Source organism: Temnothorax americanus, unplaced genomic scaffold, assembly GCF_048541705.1.
Source record: "Temnothorax americanus isolate GAGA-0224 unplaced genomic scaffold, ASM4854170v1 Scaffold9, whole genome shotgun sequence".
Classification (NCBI taxonomy): domain Eukaryota; kingdom Metazoa; phylum Arthropoda; class Insecta; order Hymenoptera; family Formicidae; genus Temnothorax; species Temnothorax americanus.
In genome coordinates, this window is record NW_027509812.1 from 717263 (window position 1) to 742964 (window position 25702).

Genomic DNA, 25702 nt, shown 5'->3' on the forward strand with positions numbered 1-25702 from the left:
AGTTCTCTCTTATCGAGAAAACTCGTTTTATCTCGGACAAATTCTTCGCGGCGTGACTTTCTCAGATTTTCAATTCCGCACTCCCGCGATCAAGTTGCCTCGTCAACGAAATCGCGACCGCGCTAAGCGACTCTTTTTCTTTCGCGCTGCCTTCCCCGTTTACCGCGATTCGTAATAGATTGATATGAAAAATGACATGGATCATTGCGCGCAATCGCCATATCGCTTATACGTATTAAACTTTTCTAGGATACATCTGAATAAAGACTGTCCGGAAAAACGTCTCGGCGAATACAAAATAATCGCTATTTTTCCTTCTACGGAAACAAAATAAAATATAAAAAACGATTAAAAAATCTTTGATCTCATCACAAATGTTTCAAACGTGAACGTGTCTAAAAGGTACCGCAATTTTTCAGATGTCTCTCATAAACGACTTTTCGATCGTTTGAGATATATTTCGCCGTTAATGAAAGAAAACTTCAATTTCCCCGATGTTGATACACGAATTAGGCCACCCTGGGCAAGATTCCGAGATATCGGATCGTCGCGCTTGGTCCGACGGTTGCAATGTGAGCCCGTTGCAATGTGAGACGAGCGTGAGGTGAAACGAAATGAAACGTACGTCGCAAAGTGTGCCTCGAAGGGAGAGAGCTCGCTTGTAACACGCGTGTGCCGTGAAACAGCGGAGTGAAAGACGCGAAAAAAGACACGCGACGATGAGACTTGCCATCCGACCGTATGGCACGAGCTTCATTCGCGTACGCAGCGATACCCGGTATAGTGGCTTCGTGTGTCTCGAGCGTATATTACACACATTTAATGTAGTATCACACATAATACTATATTATTATATATTATAGCATTATATATACAGACTCGAGACGCCTGTCCACCTGTCTCGTCATCGCAACGCGATTCACTCGCCTGTGTCTCGATCTCGTCTACAGGCTTTTACCGCTCATCGTCTTCGACTAATCAATTTCTAATCGGTTATCCGCCGATCTCTCCGCATGTCGATCCCTCACGTCGCGATTATGCGAAGTCAGTGGGCAATTACGTCGAACGGGTTATTCGCTTTGTAGATCTTTCTTTCGACCTTGCCCAAAAGAGCTAGTCTTCTGCGCGCCACTTCCCGTCTCGATTTTTCACAAACCGTTCGCTCGCGTACAGCCGCCCGTTTCGCCTAAGTTTCTCCGTCTAAGCATTCATCAAGAAAACACGCGTCCCGCATACAGAAACATCATCGCTTATATCCGCTTCTTAATGTTGAATCATGTATATAAGCTAGCAACGCAGTAAATCGGTAAACTTACAAATATATTCTCGCGTTTTCCGTTTCACGTAATTAAATTTGCGCGTGTAAACCCCCCTCCCTCCCAAACCTCCCTCTTCCCCGAATGTATTCTCGATAAAACGGTTTCACCGACGTGTCGTCGACGAGCTCCCCGATAGGTTGACTAGAGCCGAGAAACGACCATCTCCACGCATGATTTCGATTTAGTTACGTTGCACGGTCGTTCGATCTCTCACTGAATCCCAGGTTCGCGTGGAATCAGTACAGGAGGCAAATCGAGCAGCGTCGAGGGGTGAATCTTGGCTCTCGTTGAACGAGGCAAGTGATCTCTCGGGAACAACGTTTTCACGCTCGATTTCGCTTCCCGTTTGCGCTTTCCTGATTTCACGCGTTCGCCCCGTTTAAGATAACTGCATGGTGATCAAATCGCGCGCGAGTAACTGGATTCGACCGACATCGTAACCGATAACGATCGTCTCCTCTAACGAACCGGTCCAAGTCTTGCCCGCACAGTTGATCTTCAAATGGTCACAGTGGACTAAATTTGTTAGAGCAGTATAGTTGATACGATAATTGAAAGTTCCTAATCCTTGTACCAACGCTAGAAACCGATGCTCGTGATCGGTCGAATCCTCGTATCTCGCGACAACGACCGCGGCGTCGATCTCGTCGTGTCCAATCGCTCTCTCGACAGAAAACGCAGCTTACCGGGGCCCTCGATACCCTAACGTAGCTAGACTAAAAGTTAAATCACGCGCATTGGCACGCACTATTTGGTACGTTTCGTTTTGAGACTTCTTACACATATTTCTCCTTTTTGGTTTTCGGTATAAATATTTTATCGCTAAAGTCACAAAGCACAATTAGCTCATCACCCGTCTCGCTGATGACGCCTCGTCTACTCGTAACTCGAACGCGTTTAGAAGCGTCGACGCTCGCCTGACACTTGAAAAGATTAAAGATCAAACTGTTTAAGATCGCTAACAAGTAGCATCGCTGCCACTCAAGATTCGTTTCTAGAGTATCGATATTTTGTCACATCGGTACGAATTATGGTGGTCCACATAAGCGACACCAACGGTACAAAACACTCAATACTCCGAAGAGAATATCTAAACTCTCCTACGAGGTCTAAAAGTTGTCTAGAAGTTATCTCGGAGATGCCTTTTAAATGTTCGTATCGTTCAAGCATCGTTCCAACATTTGAGAGCGCATCTTTCTTCAAGTATCAGACGAGCACAAGTATCGACGCCCGATATTTTCGAGCGATTCGCTTCAAATGCGTTCGTTAGCCCTCGATACATTATGCAAGTCACGTTCGCGCTTCTCATCCACGTTTTCGTCAGGCAATCAATTGTCGTCTTTTTCCTCCAAGGACCTTTGTACTGATCCGATTACTATCGGACGACAAAACGGGCTCGCAATCTCGAGCGATCGACCTCTCGTCACCCGACCTAACATATACGTTTATTCCTCTGCACTAACGCTCTTTCATCATCTCCCTTTCTGACGAGATAGCAATCAGAGTAATCGCAACGTAACGATGCTCGTCATCGGTGGCTCGTTTTTTCTCTCTCTCTCTCGTCGGCGTCTCTCCCAACAGTCCCCGTGTAATAAAATATAACTTATGCGAGATAGCGCCGAGTACAGTACGATTGTGCGCAACGAGATTCTTACTTGCCTGTCCCGGAACACGTTACGCACGTGCTGTTGGTGCACGCGCCTAAATGTGAGGTCCCATGTGTGCATGCTCTCGTACACCTTCCCTCGCCCCGCCCTCCCTTTCCGTGCACTGAACTTAACCACCAGTATTGTCGGTACGCCCCGGTAGGAAAAGAAAACGAAAAGGAAGAAAAACGAAGCACTTAGAAAAATACACTCTTAGGATCTTCCCGCGAATTGCCGCAGCGCGTTTACGCGTGTGCGCAGGATGTCCCAGAAATTGTGTACACACAGGTACGTGCCGTATGTGTGTCCCTGCTCGAACGCATGGAGCGTCCACCGTGAAAATCTTGAATCACCGCCAAGTAATTTGTCGACAATTATTTTTAATCGTAAGACGTCTCGCTATTTCGCACATTTTCCTCGGGACACCGCGAACAAGATGTCGCGAATTATCCCGTGAGTAGAAATTGCGTGATGACTTTTCATCTTCCTAATATTCTCACCGAGAAATTTCGCGGAGCGAACGGATAATTCAAAGTCGCGAGGATTTCAAGGATTCGACACGTTCTGTATATATTCGGAATTCGTGTACATATACGTGTGCGACGATAAAAGTATACTATACATATACATGACAGTCTGCGACGATCGTTAACGAAGGAAACAGGTTTCTCCACCGTGAAAAATAATTTATGCGTATGTGTATGTGCGTATGGATCGACATTTGTGACTATAATTTTCTGTGCCTAGGAATATCCCGTGTGCGTGGTCGTCATATTAATTGCATGACGCATAGAAATGACGATAAAGTAAAAATAGAGGGATCTAACCGTTACGTTACGAGAAGTAATTAACTGAGCTTGGAGACACTTCGCGATGTCGATGCCGTTTGCTCTCTTATAAAATTGTCACGGTTGCCCTTCAGCCGCTCTCCGATTATCAAAATGCAATTCTGGAAAACGCTGTCGGTGCTCTCTCGAGAGATACGTTCGATCGCGTGTGCGAATTTGTTCCTCGATGAAAGGAGAGACGTAAGAGAATATATGAACGTGTATATGTGTATATATAAACCGAACTCCGAGTGCGCTTAGTAAAATCTGTGTGTGAAAATTGTGGGAAAAGGATTTCGACTCGTGTGCGTGGCGCGCACGCATGACTCTTCTCTCCCTTCCTCTACGTGGAGCGTCATGGAATGCTCGAGCGTTTCTGCAGCGAAACGAGAACGAAGCCGAAGATCAGATCGGATATAAAAGATGATCGAGCCTCGACGACCTTTAACGTCGACAGCCAGCTTCGATCGAACGGTCCGCGACCCTCTCAATTTTGTACAGAACTCGCGTTCTCATCACCGACGATCAGATGCAAGCACGAATAATTAAGATCCTATTTCTCCGGCACGTAAGATCGTAACATCGCTCGCAGGAAACAAGTGCAAATCAATCGGAGTACAATATTCTGACGGATTCATACCGGTTTTCCGCGAAAACGACATTCTGCCGCATCCGAGGATTGGCCCGCCGCGCCGTTCTCGTTCATAGAGCACGCGTTCTCTTTCGCAATCGATCGTTCCTCCTTCGCCAAGGAGGCGTGCCGTTTCTCCGACCGACATCACATCACGAACGATTGACGACGTCGGCTTCTCGGATTCGTTAGTATAAGACAAGACAAACTAAACGTATCCGCTACGCTTCTGCACAGCGTTGATAACAAAAGGGGTCGTCTTTCTCTCTCTTTTTCTCCCCCCCTCTCTATCTCTCTTTCTCGCGTCGGAGTGGAACCGAGACGAGCCACGAACTCATTGAAGAACATCGTCCGACCAGCCATGTCGCGGGTAACGTTTTCCTCCTCCGTTTGCGCTTAACGTAGAATATAGAATTAGCCTAGTAGAGACCGCAGCCGCGCAGATTATTGGCGATAATGACGTCTGTGACTGCGTCGAACACAAATTGAATGTTGTTCGTGTCGGTGGCACAGGTCATGTGGCAGTAAATCTCCTTCGTGGTCGACTTATTCTTCGCTTCGAACTGTGCCTGGATGTATGCAGCCGCTTCGCTGTACTCCTGCGCACCTACGGTGAGCAATTCAACGTCTCGTTAGCTACCTTTAGCGTAAGATAAACGAAAAAGCGACGTATTCTGATATTATTTACCAGTGTATTCGGGAAAACAGATTGTAAGAGGAGACTTGCGGATTTTCTCCTCGAAGAGATCCTTCTTGTTCAGGAAGAGGATAATCGAGGTGTCGGTAAACCACTTGTTGTTGCAGATCGAGTCGAACAGCTTTAAACTCTCTTGCATTCGGTTCTGTAAAACGTCAAAAGCATTACAATCTCGCTCGTTTACACAAGATATTTGCGTGTAATTTCCGCGGATAAACATTTTCGAACTTCATATTCTCGTCATTTTCTCTATTTCGCGAAATACGATAATTAAATCGATTAAGCGCGGAGGGACATGATCAAGAGAGATACGCTTATGTAATAATTACATCGGTATAAATAATTACATCGCCCGAGTAGTTGAAGCTCATGATTTATAAGACTCGCTCTCTAAACGTGATCGATATTGTGATTTAAAGCGATACTGGTTCATGGCGGACGTGGTTCACTTGCTTCCGCGCATAATCCGTATAGGCTACGATGGACCGGCGATACAGGTCACGAGACATACACCGTAATGACAATTAACAGTGGTAGGACGGCGACACGCGTGTGTCACTACCGCACGCGAACGGAGAGTTCAACGGAACCTTCCCACGTGCAGCGACCCCGGCAATTGAACCCTTGATTCCTCGGAGCTTCAGTTACGTGTACTCCCCGTCGCATTCCCAATTTGGACGTGATACTCTTCTAACGGATCGCACGCCGTACGTTCAACCTCGTATCAACCGTGCCCAATGTCGATTATCTCGCATTCTTAATGTAACCGCATGAACGCGCGCATTTGTATATACGTACATACATACTAGTCGAACGCAATGAAAAGAGAAACCGTTTGATCTCTATCACATATCTCGTGCATTGAAAAACGTGACATGTTAGCTATGACGGAAACACCGCAAGGATATTCCTGAATTTTTTTAATTTTATTATATCTTAATGCGGCACACACACACAAAAAGAAATATTAATGATTTTTTAAAACATTAATGATTTTTTTCGCAAGATATATAACACTGTTTTTTTATAATATATAAAACATATTACTTTAAAATCATGAAAAGAGTTTATTTGCTTATTATATCAGAAATTCACGATCGAGTTTAGATCAGTTGTTCAGAATTCAATACACTTTAAATTTGTAGTGTCAAATTATACTCAATTTAAGTCATTTTTAATTTTCCTAATATAAGTCGCCATTGCTTCTACTTAATATATCGTTAATTTAATTAAAACAATGTTAATTTTACTGAGCCAATAGAGTTAAAATAACACTGTTTTGTGTTAAAATAATAAATTTCGACACACATGGCAGTTAAAAAACACACGGTAGTTAAAAATAACAAAATATTATTTAAGTCAAAGTATTAGTTTAAATTTCATCCTTTAATATCTAACAATGTATGGCGAATGTATGTCGAAAGGGATAAATTAGCATCGTTTACCGTCGTTTCGTCCTCGTGCAAGACCTGATCGTATTCGGACATTGCCACGCAGAAAATAATTGCAGTTACATCCTCGAAGCAATGTATCCATTTTTTACGCTCGCTCCTCTGACCACCCACGTCAAATAATCTAGAAAAACAAGACAAAGTTAAAAATAATCGATTTCATCGTTTTATTCTCTGAATCTTTATTTTGATTATTAATTCCCTGCGTAACATCGGGTCATCATTAGGAAATAATCTCGATAAATAAAACATCAATGTCCACGTCTGCAATCGTGACAAGCTTATGCACTGTTTCGATGCGTAATGTCTCGTCTAATTAGTTCTTAATCGGCACTCGATATCGCTTAGGCTAGTACGGTTGATTTAACAGGGCCATAATTATCCCGACACGCGTTTCAACCGCTAACAACGCTAATTTTCGACTCCGCCCGACAAACGGAGAGAAGTATTGGCCGCACATACGACTCATCGCTCAGCTTCGTTCCAAGCAAACGCTCGAATTATCACGGTAATGACTCACGCGTCGACCATTCATAACGAGGTAGCCGCCTCGCATCTCCAGAACGACGCGCTCGCCTCGCGAGATTACACAAATGAGTCGGCATAAATGAAGCAAGAACGATTGATTATCGTTCACGCGCAGAACGATCCTAATTAAAGTCGCGAATTTATTACAATATATAATTCATCTTTCTATTTTAATCTATATCTCATGTGATATCAAATAAAATCTCGACTCACTTGAAATTGAGGTTTTTGAATGAGAAGTGAACTTCTACGATTCCCGTCGTTTTCACTCGAGTCCTGAGAATATCCTGTTCCGTTGGCTGGTATTCCTTCGCTCCTAATCGATCCAAGTCGTCCAGGAAGCTGTAAAGAACGACGGATTTGTAAAAAGCTTTGCAGAGGTGCAACTCTGTTATACATTGATTGTTATGCATGATGTTTTATATACTTCGACAATATTGTTGTAATTTAATTATCTCGTACACAATTTGTGTGTTCTCGCATTAATCGTTCTAACTTGTTTTTAAAGCAACAAAATAACTTTTCTCTTAAAAATCAACTCCAGTTTATCCATTTCTACAAATACGGTTTTCCCGCGTGCAAGCGTTATCACCTTCGGTTTCGAGTCTCCACTAAATTGTAAAGACCACAAATTTTTGACGTGCCATTACCGATTAATTAACAATAAATACGCATCTATTTATACAACAAATCCAGATTCGATTCCGAGCGGTGAGGAGCGTTTGAGGTGGGAGCTAGGGCGCGGCTCGCAACAAGTAGCTAGAAGCGAGCGGATATAATAAATGGCGTTACTGTAATCAGGTCTTCGTAAACTGCCGTGCGAACTGGCCGCCACGAGGAAACGCTTCCGCCGGTGCAAATACCTTTGAAGTTTCTCGCCGATCGTTTGCGAAACCGGCATCATTGACGGTACTCGCAATTCAACGTCGATAATAATCGAATCTAATTATTTTTTTCTGAGATATCATTTTAGTTACACAGTGCCACTTGGCAGAATTAATAGCAATGTTCCAATGAATAATGGAAAAAATTTTTTGAAACATTTGAATCATTATCTTTATTGCAAATTGCATGGTTAAACGAATTAGTTTCATTAGCAGCTTAATAAAACTATATTTCTTGATGTTGAGTGCAGGTGTTAAATATTGAGAATGATAGATGCATATTGAATAATAAATATTTAGCAATGACAGTATTATAATAATGCTAAGAATAATGATTATTGTTTCTCAAAGCAAAATCGTCGAGTGAAGACGATTGATGTCACTTCAAAGATAATAATTTTCTCGTATCGGCAATTAGGATCACCGAACATTTTTCAAGAAGCAAAAGGGGAAGTAAAAGGTTAGGTAAAACCACGCAGCGCCATCTTTTTAGGCCTCTGCTTACGGCGTTTAGGGGTTGCAAGATATGAAGGTTGCGAGATTCTCCTTTTGGCATCCGTAATGAGAAAAAAGGGATGAGATGAGAAAGAAAACTAATCGGAAGCTGATGAAGAGGACTGATGATGGATGAATTTCTGACGAAGAAGGAAGAAAGAGAGAGAGAAAAATGCGAAAAGTAATAGTAAAATGATATGAGAGAATAGAAGATGGAATGAAAGGGTTCAGAGAATATGAAGGAACGAGAGAGAGAGAGAGAGGGGGGAGGAAGGGGGAGTGCGCAGGAAATGGAAGCAAAGATCGAAGCACGAGGAAATCAGGCCGCCATGAAGGGTTCGGCGATTCGGGACACGCCAAAGCCGAGACGAGCGAGCGAGTCCTGGTAATATCTCCCTCGGGAAAGAAGGAGCTTAGATTTTTCCGTCAGGAGGGAAGAAAGGAGGAACGGAGAGAGGGACAGGCGTGAATAAACCAGGCAGAAAATAGGAGAGAAGGTGGTGGTTTCGCCGGAACCCGATCGGCCATCTTGGTCGTATGCCACGTGACACGGGCGTGGCGTGACGTCATCTGCGATCAATAATGACGAGGTGCGCACGGAGGGAAGAGGAAGAGAATCCCCGAAGAAGGCGGCAAAGAGAAAAGAAGAGGGAAAAAAAAGAGAGACGGAAGGAGAGACGGTTGGCGCGCATTTCTCGTAACATTTCGACTATCGGTGGCCACCTCTCTGTCGTATCATTATCCCCCCCCCCTTCCCCTATCCCTCCCTCTCGCGACCCCGCGTTCGGGCAAACCTGTCGCATCTCCCGCGGCAGGAGGACTCACCCCATCGCGACTTCTTCCACGGGAAATTCGCGTTACCCTCTTCCGGCCTGCATGCCTCGCGAAACGAAATTCCCGCGGCGGTTCTCTGTTTCCCTTCCCTCGGAATGCTCATTTTTCGGGGGTTGCGGAGGACCCTGCACGTCTTCGCCTTTGACGAAGTCTTTGAACTGAACTGCGATTGAGTTTTCTCCCCAAGCCGGAATATCGGTGCCTTAGGAATTATAAGCGAAGAGAAAATAGGGAGATTTTCTTAATTAAGGAAAAAAAGCAAATATTTTTCACGAAATTTCCTGTGATTTTACATCAATGAGTATTTCGTGTAATTTTCAACACGTGGCATTCGCAGCAGACGGAGGCAAAATTTCTTCTTCGGCCATTCTTTTTTTTTAATTCTCCGATATAAGATTTCCAAGATTAACGGTGCATCGTAGTACTGCTTTGTCTTCTAATGCCCAACGGCGCTAATCTATTCGTGTAAATTTGATCTATTAATATCAGCTATCGGCACGGTCTTTATGTGTTCTATATATAGATATCGTGGGTGGTTAAGCACAATCTTTTGTTCTATCATAAACACATTTCTGCGAGCGAATCGAACGCGAATAATTAATATAATTGTCGGAAAGCGTTTTGCATTTTTTTGCAATTTCAGTTGCGAATATCATTCGCTTTCATCGAAAAGGCGTCGACTTGTTCGTTATACACATTTATTAAGGGCGGTATAGGGTCTCAGTGAATTATACATTAAGCGACGGCGAGGGAAAGAGAGGGTGAAGAAAAAGAGGGAGAGGGAGGGAGAAAAAGAGAGTATAGTTGCGTGTGCAATAAGTGTGCTATAAGCGATATCGTGCAGCTCAGTGCGAAACCGCAGTGCGGTTTATTGAAGCTAAGAACGGCGCCAGAAAACGGCGTGTGTCCGTGGCGTAGAGAGAGAGAGAGAGAAAAAAAGACTCTCGTATTGCGTGCAGACGCGACAGAACGTGTACGCCCTAATCGGATCTAATAGTCAGCGACAGGACTTCACAACAGTGGCCACACGACGGCGACGTGGCATACATACTACCCCGGCGAAATTGGTCGCGCGATTAAATCTTTCGCGACCAACTTGTTTATGCAAGTGCTTTGATTTCTCTCTTCGTGTCCAGGGAGGGGATCTTTCAGGGAGGGCAGGCGAAGCTCTTCTGCTAAAATTATTTTGAGTTATGAAAATGAGTTAAAATTAAGATAAGTATAGAAATCTTGGATAAAATAAATTTGAAATGAAGAGTCTCTTTGTCTTTTCAATCTTGTGAATGCGTTGATTTTTAACATATATAATATAATATTGTTGTCGTAAAAGTAAATCGTGGAGCAATTGCGTTTCCGCGAAAATAATTGCTCGCGGACAATGTTGGAGAAAAACGAGTTTCCCCATTCTTTTTTTAATCGCGTTATTTGCGATCGGCTCGCCGAGTGTCGTGATTCAACTTTATCGAGAGGAATAGATCCGCAATCATTATTACACGCGCTCAAAAAGCATCCCGTAATAAAAAATAAAAAAAAACGTATGCTTAGCGGAGATAACTGATGACGAAAGTATTGGAAAACGGCACTACACCCCGAGATATACAAGCGTTACTACAAAATCAATATCCAGCGAAGGAGGCAGCGCGGAAATATGCTTGCGAAACGCACCCGAGAGGGAGAAGAGGGACGACAAGTCTCACGTTCAGGATGAGGTTTTGCTTCTACTACTCTCCGCCCTTTCGAGCACGCGAATTCTCAAGAGTGAAATTCAAGTTTCGAATACCACCCCCCGTGACGGCTGTGACGCGTGACCATTGCCCGCGGCGACTGGTCGCAAAAATCACCGAGTCGATATTTCGCGCAACTTAACAAAAGATTCTCGTTGATAAAAAAAAAAATTCGATATATAATGAAATAATTCCCGGTTAAATGATACAATTAAAACAAATTCGTAATTCGTCATTCGTCTCCTGTATATATAATTGATAAGCATCATCTCCGACTGGTAATTTTGCAGCGGAATTGAACAGACCGTTATATTTCGAGAATACAGTCGTCAATTTTTTATACAGAAGAATTCATAAAATTTGAAGATTTAAGATCCTTTGAGGAATCGTTTTAGGAATGATCGCTACTTACTATTTCGCGGAGTCGTTCAACTGATACTCATTGCTCCTGCCAAAGCACTCCTGCACTCCATTATCGGACCACAGCCTCTTCATAGCCGCCAGCAGTTCTTCGCTAAAGGGTTCCGTGTCTTCCATTCTTTGTATTACGTCAAACACCATTTTTGCGTCCGTCTGCAAACACGCGAAACATGTAAATCCTCACACCACAAAAATCTCAAAGTTTACTTCGGCCCGGTCTTCGCCGAATGCATATTAATTCCGAGCTACAAATAATATCGTGACATTAAATAATCCAATCGCTCGGTGCATTCGCATAATATTCCCAATATCTAATCACTTAACGGGAATAATTAATCGAATTTTTTGCTGTGATATAATTTGCACAGGTGTCAATTTAATTTCTGGCGTAAATTCAATAACATTTGCATAATTATAATGCTACATAGCCGTAGGTTGAACCGTTCAGGGCACAATTATTTTATTACTTATTAATTCGTGCGCAGCACACATGTAAAGAGTTATAGATACCTATTGAGGAGAGATGATCAATAATTAATTATTCGTGCGATCTTGGGACACGCATCCGGCGCGGCGGGTCAGATCGCCTTATTACTTACACGATCGCGCTTTAGACGGCTAATCAACCAGGCAACACGTTATGATTCGCCGTTGAATGCTTCATTCATTAGATAACCGTCGGCACGTTAGTAAACCACATTCTGGATGTCATGTCATGCTTCACGAGTTAAAATGGTCGATACACAACATTTAAATAACATACGAGATGTATGCGACCGATACGCGACTGTTATACTCTGGAGACCGTTTTCCATAATTTTGCAGTTGACACTTCATTGAGATTAAACATGCGTGGATATATACCACGATTACGGACGAGCAGCATAAAGGTGTCGCGTTAATAAATACATCGGAAATAAAAAATTAAATCATCTACGATTTCTGCTCGTGCGACGATCTTTTTTCCGAACGGTCGGAAAAAATTCGCGAGGATAACTGAATAAAAAATTGAAAATGTATCTCTTTCAGCAAGTAAATACTATTGGCGTGATCGAACTGTGAAAGTATGAAGCGATTAAAACGAAACGATGCGTTCGATGAAACGCGCAGATGTATATGTTAAACGTAATAGCCGGAAATTACCCCCAAGTTATTTTGAAGTAAACTCTAAGATGCGCGTGTGGTATACACGACCATCGCCGCATTATAATTTCAGAATAGTTCGCGACGGGATCTCTCCCCGACAACGGACTCCTATTTTCTTAAAGCATTCGAACAGACGCAAATGAACATTACCTCTCGCTCGTTGGTTGAAAAGCTGATGCCGAGATTAGGCATTGCTCTGAGAATAGCGACTAGAGATTGTATCGTGTTACTGTATACGACGGGTCTGTACTGCTTGAAGTCTTCCGGCGTGAAGCCGCTCTCGTGGATAATTCTGAAAGCAGAATCGTACTCGCGTTAGCACGTCCGCGCGAGGGAGGCGAGACACCAGACACGCACGGGATGTCTCCTTTCCGTAAATATTAGGATAAGGGTGGTTGGTTTAAGACAACGTTTGCTTAAAAAATACTCGGAAAGGAGAGGAAAAAGGCCGCACACTTATAGGACAGGAGCAATTTTCTGAAAGAGAGGAATGCGTGTCGGAAAGCCGGGGCGGTTGGAGGAGAGAGAGAGAGTGTGTAACATCGATAAACCTGTATTTATTCGAGTATACGATTCGAACGGATATAGACGCGTGGATTATCCCACTTGATTTTAAGTGCCTCTCGCAAGAAGTCTGCAGTCGCGCGCTGTAATATACGCGTGTCACGTGCGCAACGGCTCGAATTAATATATGCCACGTAGTGCAACCCTGTCTAAACGCATATATGAATTGCGATGCGCGTTACATGTACTCCGTGACTTACATGAGCACCCATATACATATCGTAACAATGTTCGGAGTCAACACAGGTGAATTATAGAGTCGGCGGTGTGCTATGTATATACAAGTGAAAACACACGGTGTAGTGTTACGTGGAATAGATCTATGTCCGTACCAGCGGCTAAATATACTTTTCTATATATGTATAATCACTTGCGAAAATATTCTGGATGTGATTTTCGTAAGAAAAAAGAAGGGAAAAAAACACGTTAATTTGTATTCGTACATATTTATACGTACGAGAGAAACCGAAGGCTTTCAAAAGTTAATTAAACACTTGTGTTCTAGCACCAATTAACTTTTCTTTGTCGTATACGGCGACATCGTACATTTTACAGACACACGTTCGCGGAACTTTTAGTAACTTCAAACGCGCGTGACGTATCCTCGATTTTTATTTCGTAGCGTAACAAAAGAACCGAGAGCATATGCAATCCGGACGCTTTAATTAACGAATATTAATTGTAATTTGTGTGTGTGCAACAGCATTTCCTAATGTGATTCCCATCGTCCAATAAGCGCGACCGCCGTTACAATGTTTAACGGCACGTTAATCCCGACAAAGAATATTGCACTGTCCATTACGTTAATAAATGATACAGAAACAGAGTGTGGCGCGGCGTCCGCTGTTTCGAGAGTAACGATATTAACGAGAGCGCGGAGAGAGCCCGCTATGTGTATACGCATATATGCACGCATACGCCGCTAGATTTATGGCTGCTCGCACGCGAGAAGGAAAACGCGTAAGAGTGCGCGTGAAATCACGCTTCGCTCGTACTTCAGTCTCGAGTACCGCGACTGTTCGTTGCATTATGCGCATCCATAAATTATGCAGTCGGTGTACGGGAGATGCGGTTGTATGTCGTAAAGAATCGTTTCGAGAACATTACGAATTTATAGGTTTTTCCGTCACAACCACGTAACGTGATACGATTTAAAATAACTCTACACCCATCCCTCTTTAACCCTCTTTTTCCCCCTAATATAATATTAATAAAATTCCATCATAAAGATATATAATAATGTCCCTGAATCGTGGCCCACGGGAAATCTTCGGCGCTCTTATCCAATATTGGTTTCGTCCAATACCGGTTTTCAATAAGAAAAAAGAGAAGAAATCTAATTAACTTTGAAGCAAAGTGCAAAAATACTGGGAATCGGGAAGGAAATATCGCTATCGAAATACGAGGAGCATCCCTATTCGCGACTGACAGCTTCCCTTCCGTTCTCGGGAGAGCACGCACAGCGGTAACTTTGTTCGTGGGACCTCTTGAACAGGGCCCATTCATGGCGCAGGTCACAGGAAGAGAGAGACTCGCCCCACAGAGAGAATATGCTAATCTACACGACAGAGGAAGAGAGTGAGAGAGAGAGAGAGAGAGAGAGAGAGAGAGAGAGAGAGAGAGAGAGAGAGAGAGAGAGAGAGAGAGAGAGAGAGAGAGAGAAAACTCGGTGCTAACATCTCGAACGAGCGCGTATCACGGAACAGCTGCTGCCCTCGGATACGCGCGAGCGTATCGTAACATTGCCAGTATCGATCTCGCCGAGGCGAGGCGAGGCAACAGTTTGCCTCGAAATAATGCCGATGCACGGACGCGAAAAGATTAATCTATTATTCGCACACGCGAGAGACGAGCACGCGCTATTATCCAACTGCAGTTTCTGCTTGCTTTCAAGGTGCGCAATAATTCAGGCAATTGTGCATCTGCGCAAAGTGCGCAGCGTGAAGAGATCTTTCGGATATAAACGCGACATGAAATTTATTTAATTAAAAGATTAATGTCCTTTTGATAATTTACTTGTATAGAATATAATAGATACAATGAATGAATGTGTCAAATCTGTATGTGATAAAATTTTTCACGCGAATTTTTCTATCGGTAGTTTTGCACGATGTTGTTTTTTTTTTCTCAGCGTAGTTTTTTTATTATATTTTTCTTTTAATGAAATGCTTTAATTGCAAGAATTTGGTTGGATTAGAAAGATTTGGATTGTCGTCACGATTTAACGAGGTGGCAGAATTGCGAGCGAAAAATACCTACATTATAATGAAACATCTCAAACAATTTAATTCCCAAGCGAATAGGCATGCGTTATGATTCAAGTCATTTAACTTTTAGTAAGCAAACCGAAATGTACCTAATTAGAGGTCTGACTCACTTCCGACCGGTTATTAAGCCACATCGTTCAAATTTAAGCAGCTGCGTTCTTGGACAGAATAAACCTCTCGTAAAAAAAAAACAATCTACTAAATCGAGAATTCGATCGCTATTAACGCTAAGAATAGCAAAACTGAAGAGAACTGGGATTAAATTACTATTAATCACTATTAATAGTAATTTAACTATATTATTAATTACTATATTACCATTAAATTAACAATAGTAAAACATAAGAAAAGGAAATAAGGATACATATTTTTATTCCACATATATATTTTTATTATGTTTTTGAAAAATAAATAAAGATACATTTTTATGGTAAGTTAAAAGACGTAAAAATTCTAATTGTATACAAAAGATCATAAATTAAACAATGAAAAATATAGGCTCGCAGGACAGAATTCTTGAGAATTAAAGCAATCGCGAAGGTGAACTTTAAGATACAAAAATCTGGCAGTCCGTTCAAGAGTCCGTGCAGAAGAGAAACGTGGGAAAGTATTTCTCGTGATCAGCCTGCAGCTGACTGATGAGTGTCCACAAATTAGCATTTCCGCGACGTCACGAAACATCAAAGGACGCGAGCCTTACAGACGCCGCATTGTACCATTGTGTTCACGACCCGTTCTTGTCGCATTCTTCGTCTCATTTTCCAGTGGAAGAGCCGTTAAATTCTCGGATAACGAGTCGGTAACGCGAATTTCGCCTAATTACGCACGTACACGCACGACGAGCCGGGATGAATCATCTTCGTGTGACTGCCAGATATATATATATATATATCTGAGTTCATTTCCGTAATGTATGGAAAGTTGGGTGAAACCGGGTAGACGGGTCAAACCGGGTACCTTTGTTTCTTTGCGATAAGTATCGCTATCTGTAACCAACTCGTTAGTATTAATTGCAGATATGGGCGCGATCGTCATTTTTAGACGTACTGTGCTCATGTGAACACGATATTTATTTCTCAAGAGAAGCCCAAAGTTTTCAGGCCGACAGAAATCGAGTCGTCGTGGACTTTTTCTATACAGAGCATCTGTTTCGGTAACTACAGCATCGCAATCGCAATCTGTACGTATTAGAGAGTATATCGCACCAGTGTTGATCGACACTGTGTAAGCCGGAATGTACAGCCGTTTATCAGTTTCTTCGTGTTGGGGCACAAAACCGGGTACAATCCGGTGGGACAAAATCGGATACCCGTTTTTGCCTCAAACTCCATAACAAGGAAAAAAAATAGTCGTCTTTATTTTTTCTTACAATAAATCCCAATCTGTGCATGTCAGTTAGAGTTGATGAGGTCCACTCTGTGACATCTAGATATGAGACCCGGCCGTCGGCGTTTGCAATTTTCCATAGCTCGCTGATTCCTCTTTCCCAAAAAGAAAATAGGATTCAGAAGAGAGTCAATAGGAGAAGAGGAAAAACTGCCATCCTGACTTCGTCTCCTTACGAAAAGGAGTTGGAAATAGAGATTGCCATTCAGAAAAAGAAATCACTAAAAAAAAAAAAGCTTTCTGAGACCCATAAAGTTAAAAAAATAAGTTTAAAAAAAGCAGGAAGACAGCTCATCCTTAAAAGAGGAAAAAGATGGAGCTCGCATCTTTTGGAATGATTTATATTCAAAATCAACCGAGAGTTGGATACGATAATACATTGCATGCCAAGGGTGGGCCCATAAGTCCTGCAGCAATGTAGAGAAAGAAATATTTGTTTGCGATTTTCGTGTAAACCAAAATGAATAGAATACATTTGGTATTGTATTCGTTGATCAAAATAAATCCAGATTTTATAATTGCACAGTGTTTTACGTGCTTTTCAAATGGGTACCCGATTTTACCCTACAGAGTAAAAAAAAATTTTTGTTAAATTCAACACATTTCACATATCCCAAACGGTCCACTCAAATTTTTGTGTTAATTTAACACAATGTGAATATGTCAAATTCAATCCAAAAGTTCAAGGCAGACATAAATTGGAAGCGGTTGCATAATTAACTCGTACTTGTAATTAATTTAATTGATAATCGGGAACGGCCGGTGTGTGTTAGGGAATAAACAACACGTGTGGATGTAATCTCGTGCGCTACAATAATAGAATCCCCCTCCTTCGAAGCTGATAATTAGCGCATGTAGCACGAAGCTCTAAGACGATTATACTTACTTCATTTGTTTCACGATCGTACTCTTGCCGGACTCTCCTGCTCCTGAAAAGAAAAAAAAACAGAAGAGATTAATAGTTAATAATTGAAGAGCAATCAGTCTTTCACGATTGCATATCGCCGAATTACGTTGCAAAATGAACTCTGCGCGTTGGACAAAGGAAAGATAAGCCTCTTATTATCCGTTTAATTTCAGGCGGAATTTACTTATGGGACTCACAATTCCAGAATTATCTATTTTGTACGAAAATTAAAAAGTTGTGACAAAACTAAACTCTGTCCATTAAATTATCATCGAAGAGAAATCAGTTAAAAGTCTGTCAAAGAATACGTATTAAAATTCGATAGTCTCTGTAAGATAGGTTATCTCATATATTAACTTGTATATTGAATGAAAAAGAAGTGCTTTTTTAATTCATTAAATATTTTCCGAAAGAAAAACGATCTCTCGTGCACATAACTAAAATCGGATCGACGAACGCATTAGGACAGAGTCGCTATAGTTATCGCGAAATATGCCGCTTTATATAACCGGATACGTTGACGGAACTCGCTTTTCCTGCTTACCGCAAGCCTCCGCTCTCCCATTTTTTAAAAGCACTCTCGGCGTAAGTAGCCATCTATAATAGCTACTCAACGACTAGAGCCGTTTAGTACCAACACGTGAGATTTCGAGTAAGAGCAGAGCGCCCTGTAAACGGCGGCCAGGAAGAAAAGGAGTTCATCTCGAGACGCCGGACGATGATCCTCGTCCCGCTCTCGCCGAGGTAAAACACCGAATAGAGCTAAACGGGTTGCAAATCTGCATATCTATTAGAGCTCGCCGAGATAATCGTGCTTCGCCATCGTGACTCCTCCCCAAGCTTCTATTTTATTCCGGTAAAGCAGTCGGCTTTTAGTATCCGGTAAAATAGGCGCTACGTCCCGATGGAATGAGATGGAATAAACCTAAGCTCATCTCTATTTACTTTAGATAAGCCCGAGAGCTCTCCGCGGGGTAACTCCTATTAGATTCCGTGTTAACTTTCGTATATAACTCCAGTTAGATTCACCTGTGGCTACGCCACCTGGTAAACTTCCGCGAGCGCTTATTATTCATACGATGGTTTGTTATACCGTTTTAGTGTATGATTTAGAGCCAGATCGCGTTTACTATCGCGCCGCGGTAAGATTTGGCGCACCTGTCAGCTGCGTTTACCACCGCGTTGAGACTCTCTGTCGAAACCTCGGAACCGCTAGCGATCCGGTTTGTCTAACGAATCCGGTCCAGAAACGCATCACTTCCTGCAGCTGCGTTCTCGCGTTGCGTTTTCATTCACCTGTTCCATTCACGGAAGGCTCGCAGGTTGTGAGGGCGGCTTTATCCATCGCAAACGCGATAAATGTGCGGAGATAATTCAGATAAATTTAAGTGCTCACACACGGAGCGACGGGAAACGAGAAATTGTTTGCATTTCATTGACGCTATACATCAGTTTAGTGTGGAATCAACCGTGCGTAGGAATATTCATGAAAAATTCATGTAAGAGAAAATTTATGCCAGGCTTTATATAAACATAAATAATACAAAGGCAAGGAAATTCTATGAATTCGCATAAATATATCGAAATATATTTTATTCAGATTTAATATAAATTTTATTTATAAAATATCTCTCTCACGCGAGAAGAAAAGTTTTAATGAATTTCCATACGTCGGAGATCGATTGAATATTATTTTTACTCATTATCGGTTGTTAATAACGCTAATGATATATTTTAATCATTTACATAAATCTACTAAATTAAAAAAATATATGTGACTCTTTAATAAATGTGTGAGGCAAAGATATTTCTTTTCATACATTCTTTATTTTGGGTGATTTGGAAGAAATATTAAAAAATAAGAGGATATTTTATTCTCTCTCTCTCTCTTTTTTTTTATATATGTATATAAAACTTTGGTCTTTTTTATTATATCGTAAATCACAGCAAATTCTACGTAATTTTATATGTATATACATATGTTATAACGTTGTGTCGAAAAGTGAAATATTAATCGTAATGTAATTAAATATTGAATGCGTTTAGCACACGGAAAAACACTCCATCATTGTTATAATATACAGGCTGCAATAAATTGTATTTTATTACGCTGCCCTTCTATATAACATTTTGGTCGGATTCACGCGCAAACATATCGTGCCCTTTGCTATTTGACATCGGTACACGTAGTATGCGAGCGACCTGTTTTTAAAGTATGCTTAACTATGTTTGCAAAATTTTTCAAGACTCCCGAAGTAAACTGTCTATATAAATTGAGGTTCTTTTATAAGCCTTTAGTATACATATATGTATTCGTGATGTAACGCTTGTACAAAATAATTAAAAAATTGAGAAACGGTACCTATATATTTTTTTTTCTCTGTAAATTTTCATAATTAATTGCTGTGTTGAAATCTTAGGCTCAATTCAAGTATAGCGATATCGAGATATAAGAAAATTGTCCGGGATAAAGTTCCCCTATTTCTGTCGCGTTCCCAATATAAGTAGAAAAATTTCGACAACAATAATAGAATAATAGATTAGATAAATAACAGCAACAAAAATGTAAAATCTTCAAAAAGGTATTCGCATGCTTAAAAGCAGAGTTTTAGATTGGCATTTGTTCTCTTTTCGCATTTTTAACGCCCCGTCCACCGACACGCTGTACGCTGCGGCAAAGAAGGCATCTCAAGTCACCGACATTTAACGCCATAGACCCGCCCTACGTCGCTTTGAAATATACGCAACGTGCGTTTGTATTTCGCAGCCGAGGCACCATTAATCGGATGAAAATACTCGCGGCCAATTTGCGCGCGTATACATAGGCTTGCACGTTCCGCCGCGCCGGCGGAATGACGTCACTGGTTACACCAATAAACAGGACCCATATTTCGCTAGAAAACGTGTATGTTCCACGGTGCCCGCGTACGTCGCGTTTTGAGCTAACGCAGAATGCGATTTGTCGGACGCACGCGCGCGGTATGTCCTCGGGAGACAAACATCGTTAAAAATGGAGAAGCCTTCGGCGAATTAAACTCGTATAATTAAACGAGAAAATTTCATTTACCAAGTTAAGGTCAAAACAACTTTACTTCCATAGAATATTGGATACACAAGTTGCAATTACCGAGATATCGAATATTAAAAATTGCGAGGAAGGCCCGAAAATCGAGATCAACAATTTCCTCGGACACCGGGGGTATATCCCGTCGCGAGATGCGAGATGGAAAACGAGAAAAGGCGAGGGAGTAAATTTAAAACGTGCAATTAGTGACGCTGACAGATAAACGGAGATAATACGCCGCGGTGCATTTTATGCCACCCCCGCACTGATTTCGCCTCTAATTATAGCGCGAGGCCACGGCAAAGGATTTTTCATTAAGACTTCGGAATCGGAGGCGCAAGTAGCACGGTAATATCTATACAAAACGTAATTGAAATTTGACAGAAAGCAATTAAACGCTATAAGCGTTTGCCTAATTAATATCGATACGAAAACAACGCGACAAAATGGGTGCAGAATTTATCGACGCGTAATAATATATTCGTATAAACAGGCTACGATAATGAATGAACCTCAAGTCCTGTATAACTATATCTATTTACCTATGAGTACGTTTCGCAACGCTTCCTGCGCACGAGCTCGCCAGATATGATTCACCATGATGCATCATTATAGTAATCGGTCCTAATCTTATCTTATTCTATAATCTTAGGACGTGAATGGAACGAACGATTTGTCCCATTGACATTCTAATCTTTGAAATGCTTGTATGTACTATAGCTTCTGTAATTATTCACGATATTCTTTCTTAGGAACAAAAAAGCTAGCGTTATAAATACAGTAACTCCCGTACATCTGTGCCGACGACACATTTATAACGTATACATTTGCTCTCGAACTGTGTCCGAAACGCTTAAAAAAAAAAAATCATTAGGTGGGAAACCAGAAATAAATATGTCCCTGATGTGAGAGATGTGGCTCGACTGAACGAATGTATAAAATGCCGTTGGAAACCGCGTTCCCAAATTATCCCTCGTGTCGTCCGTGCGCTTCTAGCTTGAAAAAAATATATATCTGGCGATAGACTTTCCCCGTCGACTGAAAATTTCATGGCTCTCGTGTCCCGCAGCCCGAGGGACGTTGACACGTGGCAACAGTATGTGTCCTGGCAAATATCGGATCTCCCGACGTCAGGTCCCCCTTCTCCCCGACAGATAGCCCCGAATGCATACGGGGGGGGGGGTGCAGGAAAGAGAGAAAAAAGCCGGCTATCTGATTTATTTTTCCAGCTCTGTCTCCAGCGGATCGCGGCGCGTCGCCGCCGTCTATTTCGGTGGAAATATTTTTGGCGCGCGAGATTCAACGTTGCATATCATTTGCGTGTCCCCCGTCACATTTTTTTTTCTTTTTTTTTTTATCGAGAAGTTTTCTCTCTCGACCCAGCGCGCGATTGGCAAGCAAACGAGGAGGACGCCGCTGTCGCGCGCGTCATCTCGGCCGCGTCCCAAAGCGTTGACGTCACCGATGATGAAACGCCGACGTCAGATGATATCTGATGTCGACGCCGGCAATTATGCGCCTCGAAGCGTTCCGGCGTGCACTGAAAGAACTGACGTCGGATGAGCGATCGGGCATTACCCTTCCGCAATAAGGAGGAACAGGCTTGTTGCGCCGTTCTTCCGGCTTTACGTCGCGTCCAATTTCCTGCATGCCCGGTCGATTTAAAAAGCCGGCCGGCGCGGCGCGGCGCGGCGCTCCATTCGCGCGTCGAACGCGTGCGGGCGTCGAGACGAAATCGTCTTTAATCCTTTAAGCCGAGATAAACTTAGAAGAGAGCCTCAAATTATTATCTCGCGAAACTCTAAGTTAATTTCTCTGATTTAACTGGGCGGAAAATTTTGCTCTTTTCGGCAATGGATTTTCCGTCGGGGAACAACGCGAATCAGTTTCCGGATGTTGCGTCAAAGGTAATCGTGGAATTGCGATCTCGATGATTCTTGCACGCGAAACGAAGAACTTTGACATCATAATTGGCCTGATTTGGCACGCGTTTAAAAAAGTTAAGTATAGATCAATAAAGAAGAGAGAAAGAGAGAGAGAGAGAGAAAAAAAAAAAGCGTATACAAGGCACAACTCCTCACCAATCATAGATCTATAGCTCATGAAATATCTAACGCGATGGTATACTTCGCGGTGTCGTCGATATAATCGCGGTCGGTCGCCGAGTTGCGTGCACTATTTCTGACGGATAATGTCCCGACAATATTTATGCGGTTTGACGAAGTTATTTTCTTCCCGTGTTTCAGAACTCTCAGAGCTAAAGTCTGCGCGCAGTTCCTTTCAACTACTACTACGTTTATAGTTACGTTTCGTTGTTTTTCCACGTCGATTCCTTCTGATTTGAGCGATATCGGACTTTAGGCGAGCAACGTGACAATCAAGATAAGTGACACTTTAATAAATTTGCAACGGACGCATAATCGATATATTATAATTGTTACATTTCTTTCGCTCGTTACATTTTGTATCTCAATATAACTCGCAACAGGGGTGTTTTACATCCTCTCTCGTATAGTTATTGTTCCGATATCGGTATTCACACGGCACTCATGTTGAATATACAAGTCACCAGATCCAAATCAAATAGCTGGCTACTTGTTTATCTCTTCTGCCTGACCTGTTTCCGCGAAATGAGCGATAGAACGTTATTTTTACAGTGACTTAAATTTAATTTAAATGATAAAGCTCTGCAAAAAAAGACTATTTGATAAAATATTGGAAAATTCATAATTATTCAATTGTTCAACATAAATGGTAATTTAATAGATCCCTAAAGGATTATATAAATCGACTCAGAGATTAATAAAGCATCTAATTTTACGATTGAATTATGCGTGTCCTACGCTGAGTAAAATTGTGAGCAAGCATTTTGGCTGCCAGCTGTCTTTTTTTAATTTTTCAAGCTCCAAAATAGCAGATGGGGGGGTCTGCTGGTTCCATCCACCTACGATTTCTCGTTATAACATTTTAACGAGCATACATATCGCTCGTATACGGTTTTATTTCCGGCCGAACGCATGTGTATTTCGGAATCGAGAACGAGTAAAGAGAGTAAAACGACGTACCGAGCAGCAGGAGCTTGATGTCCTTGGCCGCCTGGATGCCATCCTCCTTGAGATTCTTCTCGATCTGCTTGCTGCGAGCCAGAGCGGCTCGCTCTTCCGCGGACATGGCACAGCCCATCTTGCTACACGTTGCCTTTACAAATGCCACCCTCGCGCACTTGCTCTCTCACCAGCGGCTGCTAAACGGCGCGGCCAGGTAACGGCCTCCCGGCGCAACTTCTTCTCCTCCAGCACCACCACCTCCCTCTTCTCTCCTTCGCCTCGTTAATCCCGTCCTCCTCGTCGCACTTTGCACTTCCCGCGGCCGCGGCCGTCGCCGTCGTCACCGCAACGACCGATACCACCACCGTCACCACAACCACCGTAAACACTTTCGCCACCGATACCACTGACACCACTACCGTCACCGGCACTACCTCCTTCACCGGCTTCACCGTCTCCTCCGCCGACGCCGCCGCCGCCGCCGCCTCCTCCTCCTCCTCCTCCTCCGCCACCACCACCGCCGTCCTCCTCCTCGTCCTCGTCTTCGTCGTCTTCGTCTTCGTCGTCACCGATGGCAACCTTACTGACGGCAACCGGCACCGAGTGGTCCCCTAACTACCTGGGCGACCGCAGCCACCCGTACGCGACCCCAACCACCGCCACACTTGCGCCGATTTAGCCGCGCGATTCAGCTACGCCTGCAAGCAGAAAGGGAGTAATCAGATAAATCTTTTTCAATGTTCATATCGGAAAGACGTTATATATATTGCCAGTCAGGTCGATTTAAATTACTTTAATTGTTAAACTAACGAAGTTAAAATTATATTATTTTTGTTGTTAAAATAATAAATTTCGACACACAATAGTTAAAAATAACCAAATGTTATTTAACTCAAGGTATTGGTTTAAATTTTATTCTTTGTATTTAACAGTGTACGGCATGAATTGATGGACGCATAATAGATTTTTAAGAAATTTTACACTTTGACGTTAAAAAAAAATTATTCCAAGTCTCAGATATATATATCTCGCGGACATATTCTCAATATAAAACCAAACTAAATTAGAAAAATAATAGTTGATTCTGTATCGCGTGTTGTTACATGCGCGATTCATTAACGATTAGAATAATTGATTACGTGTAACCGAGTCTTCGGATTAGATCGCCGATATCGGCGCATTGTTCAACCAATTTTTGTCTCAACTATATACAAACGTATGTTTACGCCGAGAAATACGAGAAAGAAACAGACAACACTCGTTTTCGCTTTTCCAGCCAAGTGTACGATCACGGCTTGGCAGATCGCCCGTGTTTGATACGTTGAAAGGTTCTCGACCACGCGTCGCTGATAACGTCGTTGTTCGTCGTATCTCGTTATTGTTCCTCGGCGCGAGCCGGGTAATAATTTTATTAGGCTGGCGTATCTCGTAACCGCACTCGATGTGATTTAAGACCTTGTCACCGAGCGCGTGAATCCGATCTAATGTCATTAGCCATATAGTAAATGAGAGATCGAGTTTCACAATAATGAAAGAGAAAATAACAAATCAAAATAGACCAAACTCGCCTCGCAACCCCTCTTTCATCAATATTATTTTTATATTGTTAAAAAAAGACGTGTTTTTTGTAGTCGACCCAGGCACATAAAGAAAAAGGGCCTAAAAGTATATTACATACTTGAATTCCGAAAAAAAAAGATATATTCCTGTAAAAGGATTCCTATAAAGAGAATTCTTTAAGAAATACTATTATATAATTTTATTCTGCTTGTAAATAACTAGTAGAATAATTCTCGGTTGGTTAGACGTGATAGTGGAATAGGTTCACGTTCAGTCAGCCTAAGTTTTAACGCAACTCGCAGAGG

The 25702-nt window shown here is 42.3% G+C and overlaps 1 protein-coding gene and 1 long non-coding RNA gene across 10 annotated transcripts in view; one reads left to right on the top strand and one right to left on the bottom strand.

The window, feature by feature from the left end:
* The window catches only part of LOC143908122 (uncharacterized), a 102524-nt gene that overhangs the window by 59804 nt on the left and 17018 nt on the right, over positions 1-25702 (top strand). The window lies entirely within an intron of this gene.
* Positions 3377-24322, bottom strand: Galphao (G protein alpha o subunit). Its single transcript, XM_077425448.1, has 8 exons — positions 23856-24322; positions 17706-17748; positions 12753-12894; positions 11449-11609; positions 7313-7441; positions 6566-6695; positions 5112-5265; positions 3377-5030 (listed from the first exon to the last, which is right to left on the bottom strand). The coding sequence occupies exons 1-8, from the start codon at positions 23971-23973 to the stop codon at positions 4843-4845; spliced, it is 1065 nt and encodes a 354-aa protein (XP_077281574.1). The 5' UTR covers positions 23974-24322; the 3' UTR covers positions 3377-4842.

Excerpts from the sequence above, each read along its gene's own strand:
- Galphao (XM_077425448.1), bottom strand. The coding sequence starts at position 23,973 with ATGGGCTGTGCCATGTCCGCGGAAGAGCGAGCCGCTCTGGCTCGCAGC. Across the intron at positions 7,442-11,448 it reads TTGAACGACTCCGCGAAATA|CTTCCTGGACGACTTGGATC; the intron begins GTAAGTAGCGAT and ends CGTTCTTTACAG. Across the intron at positions 5,266-6,565 it reads TGCACGAGGACGAAACGACG|AACCGAATGCAAGAGAGTTT; the intron begins GTAAACGATGCT and ends GACGTTTTACAG.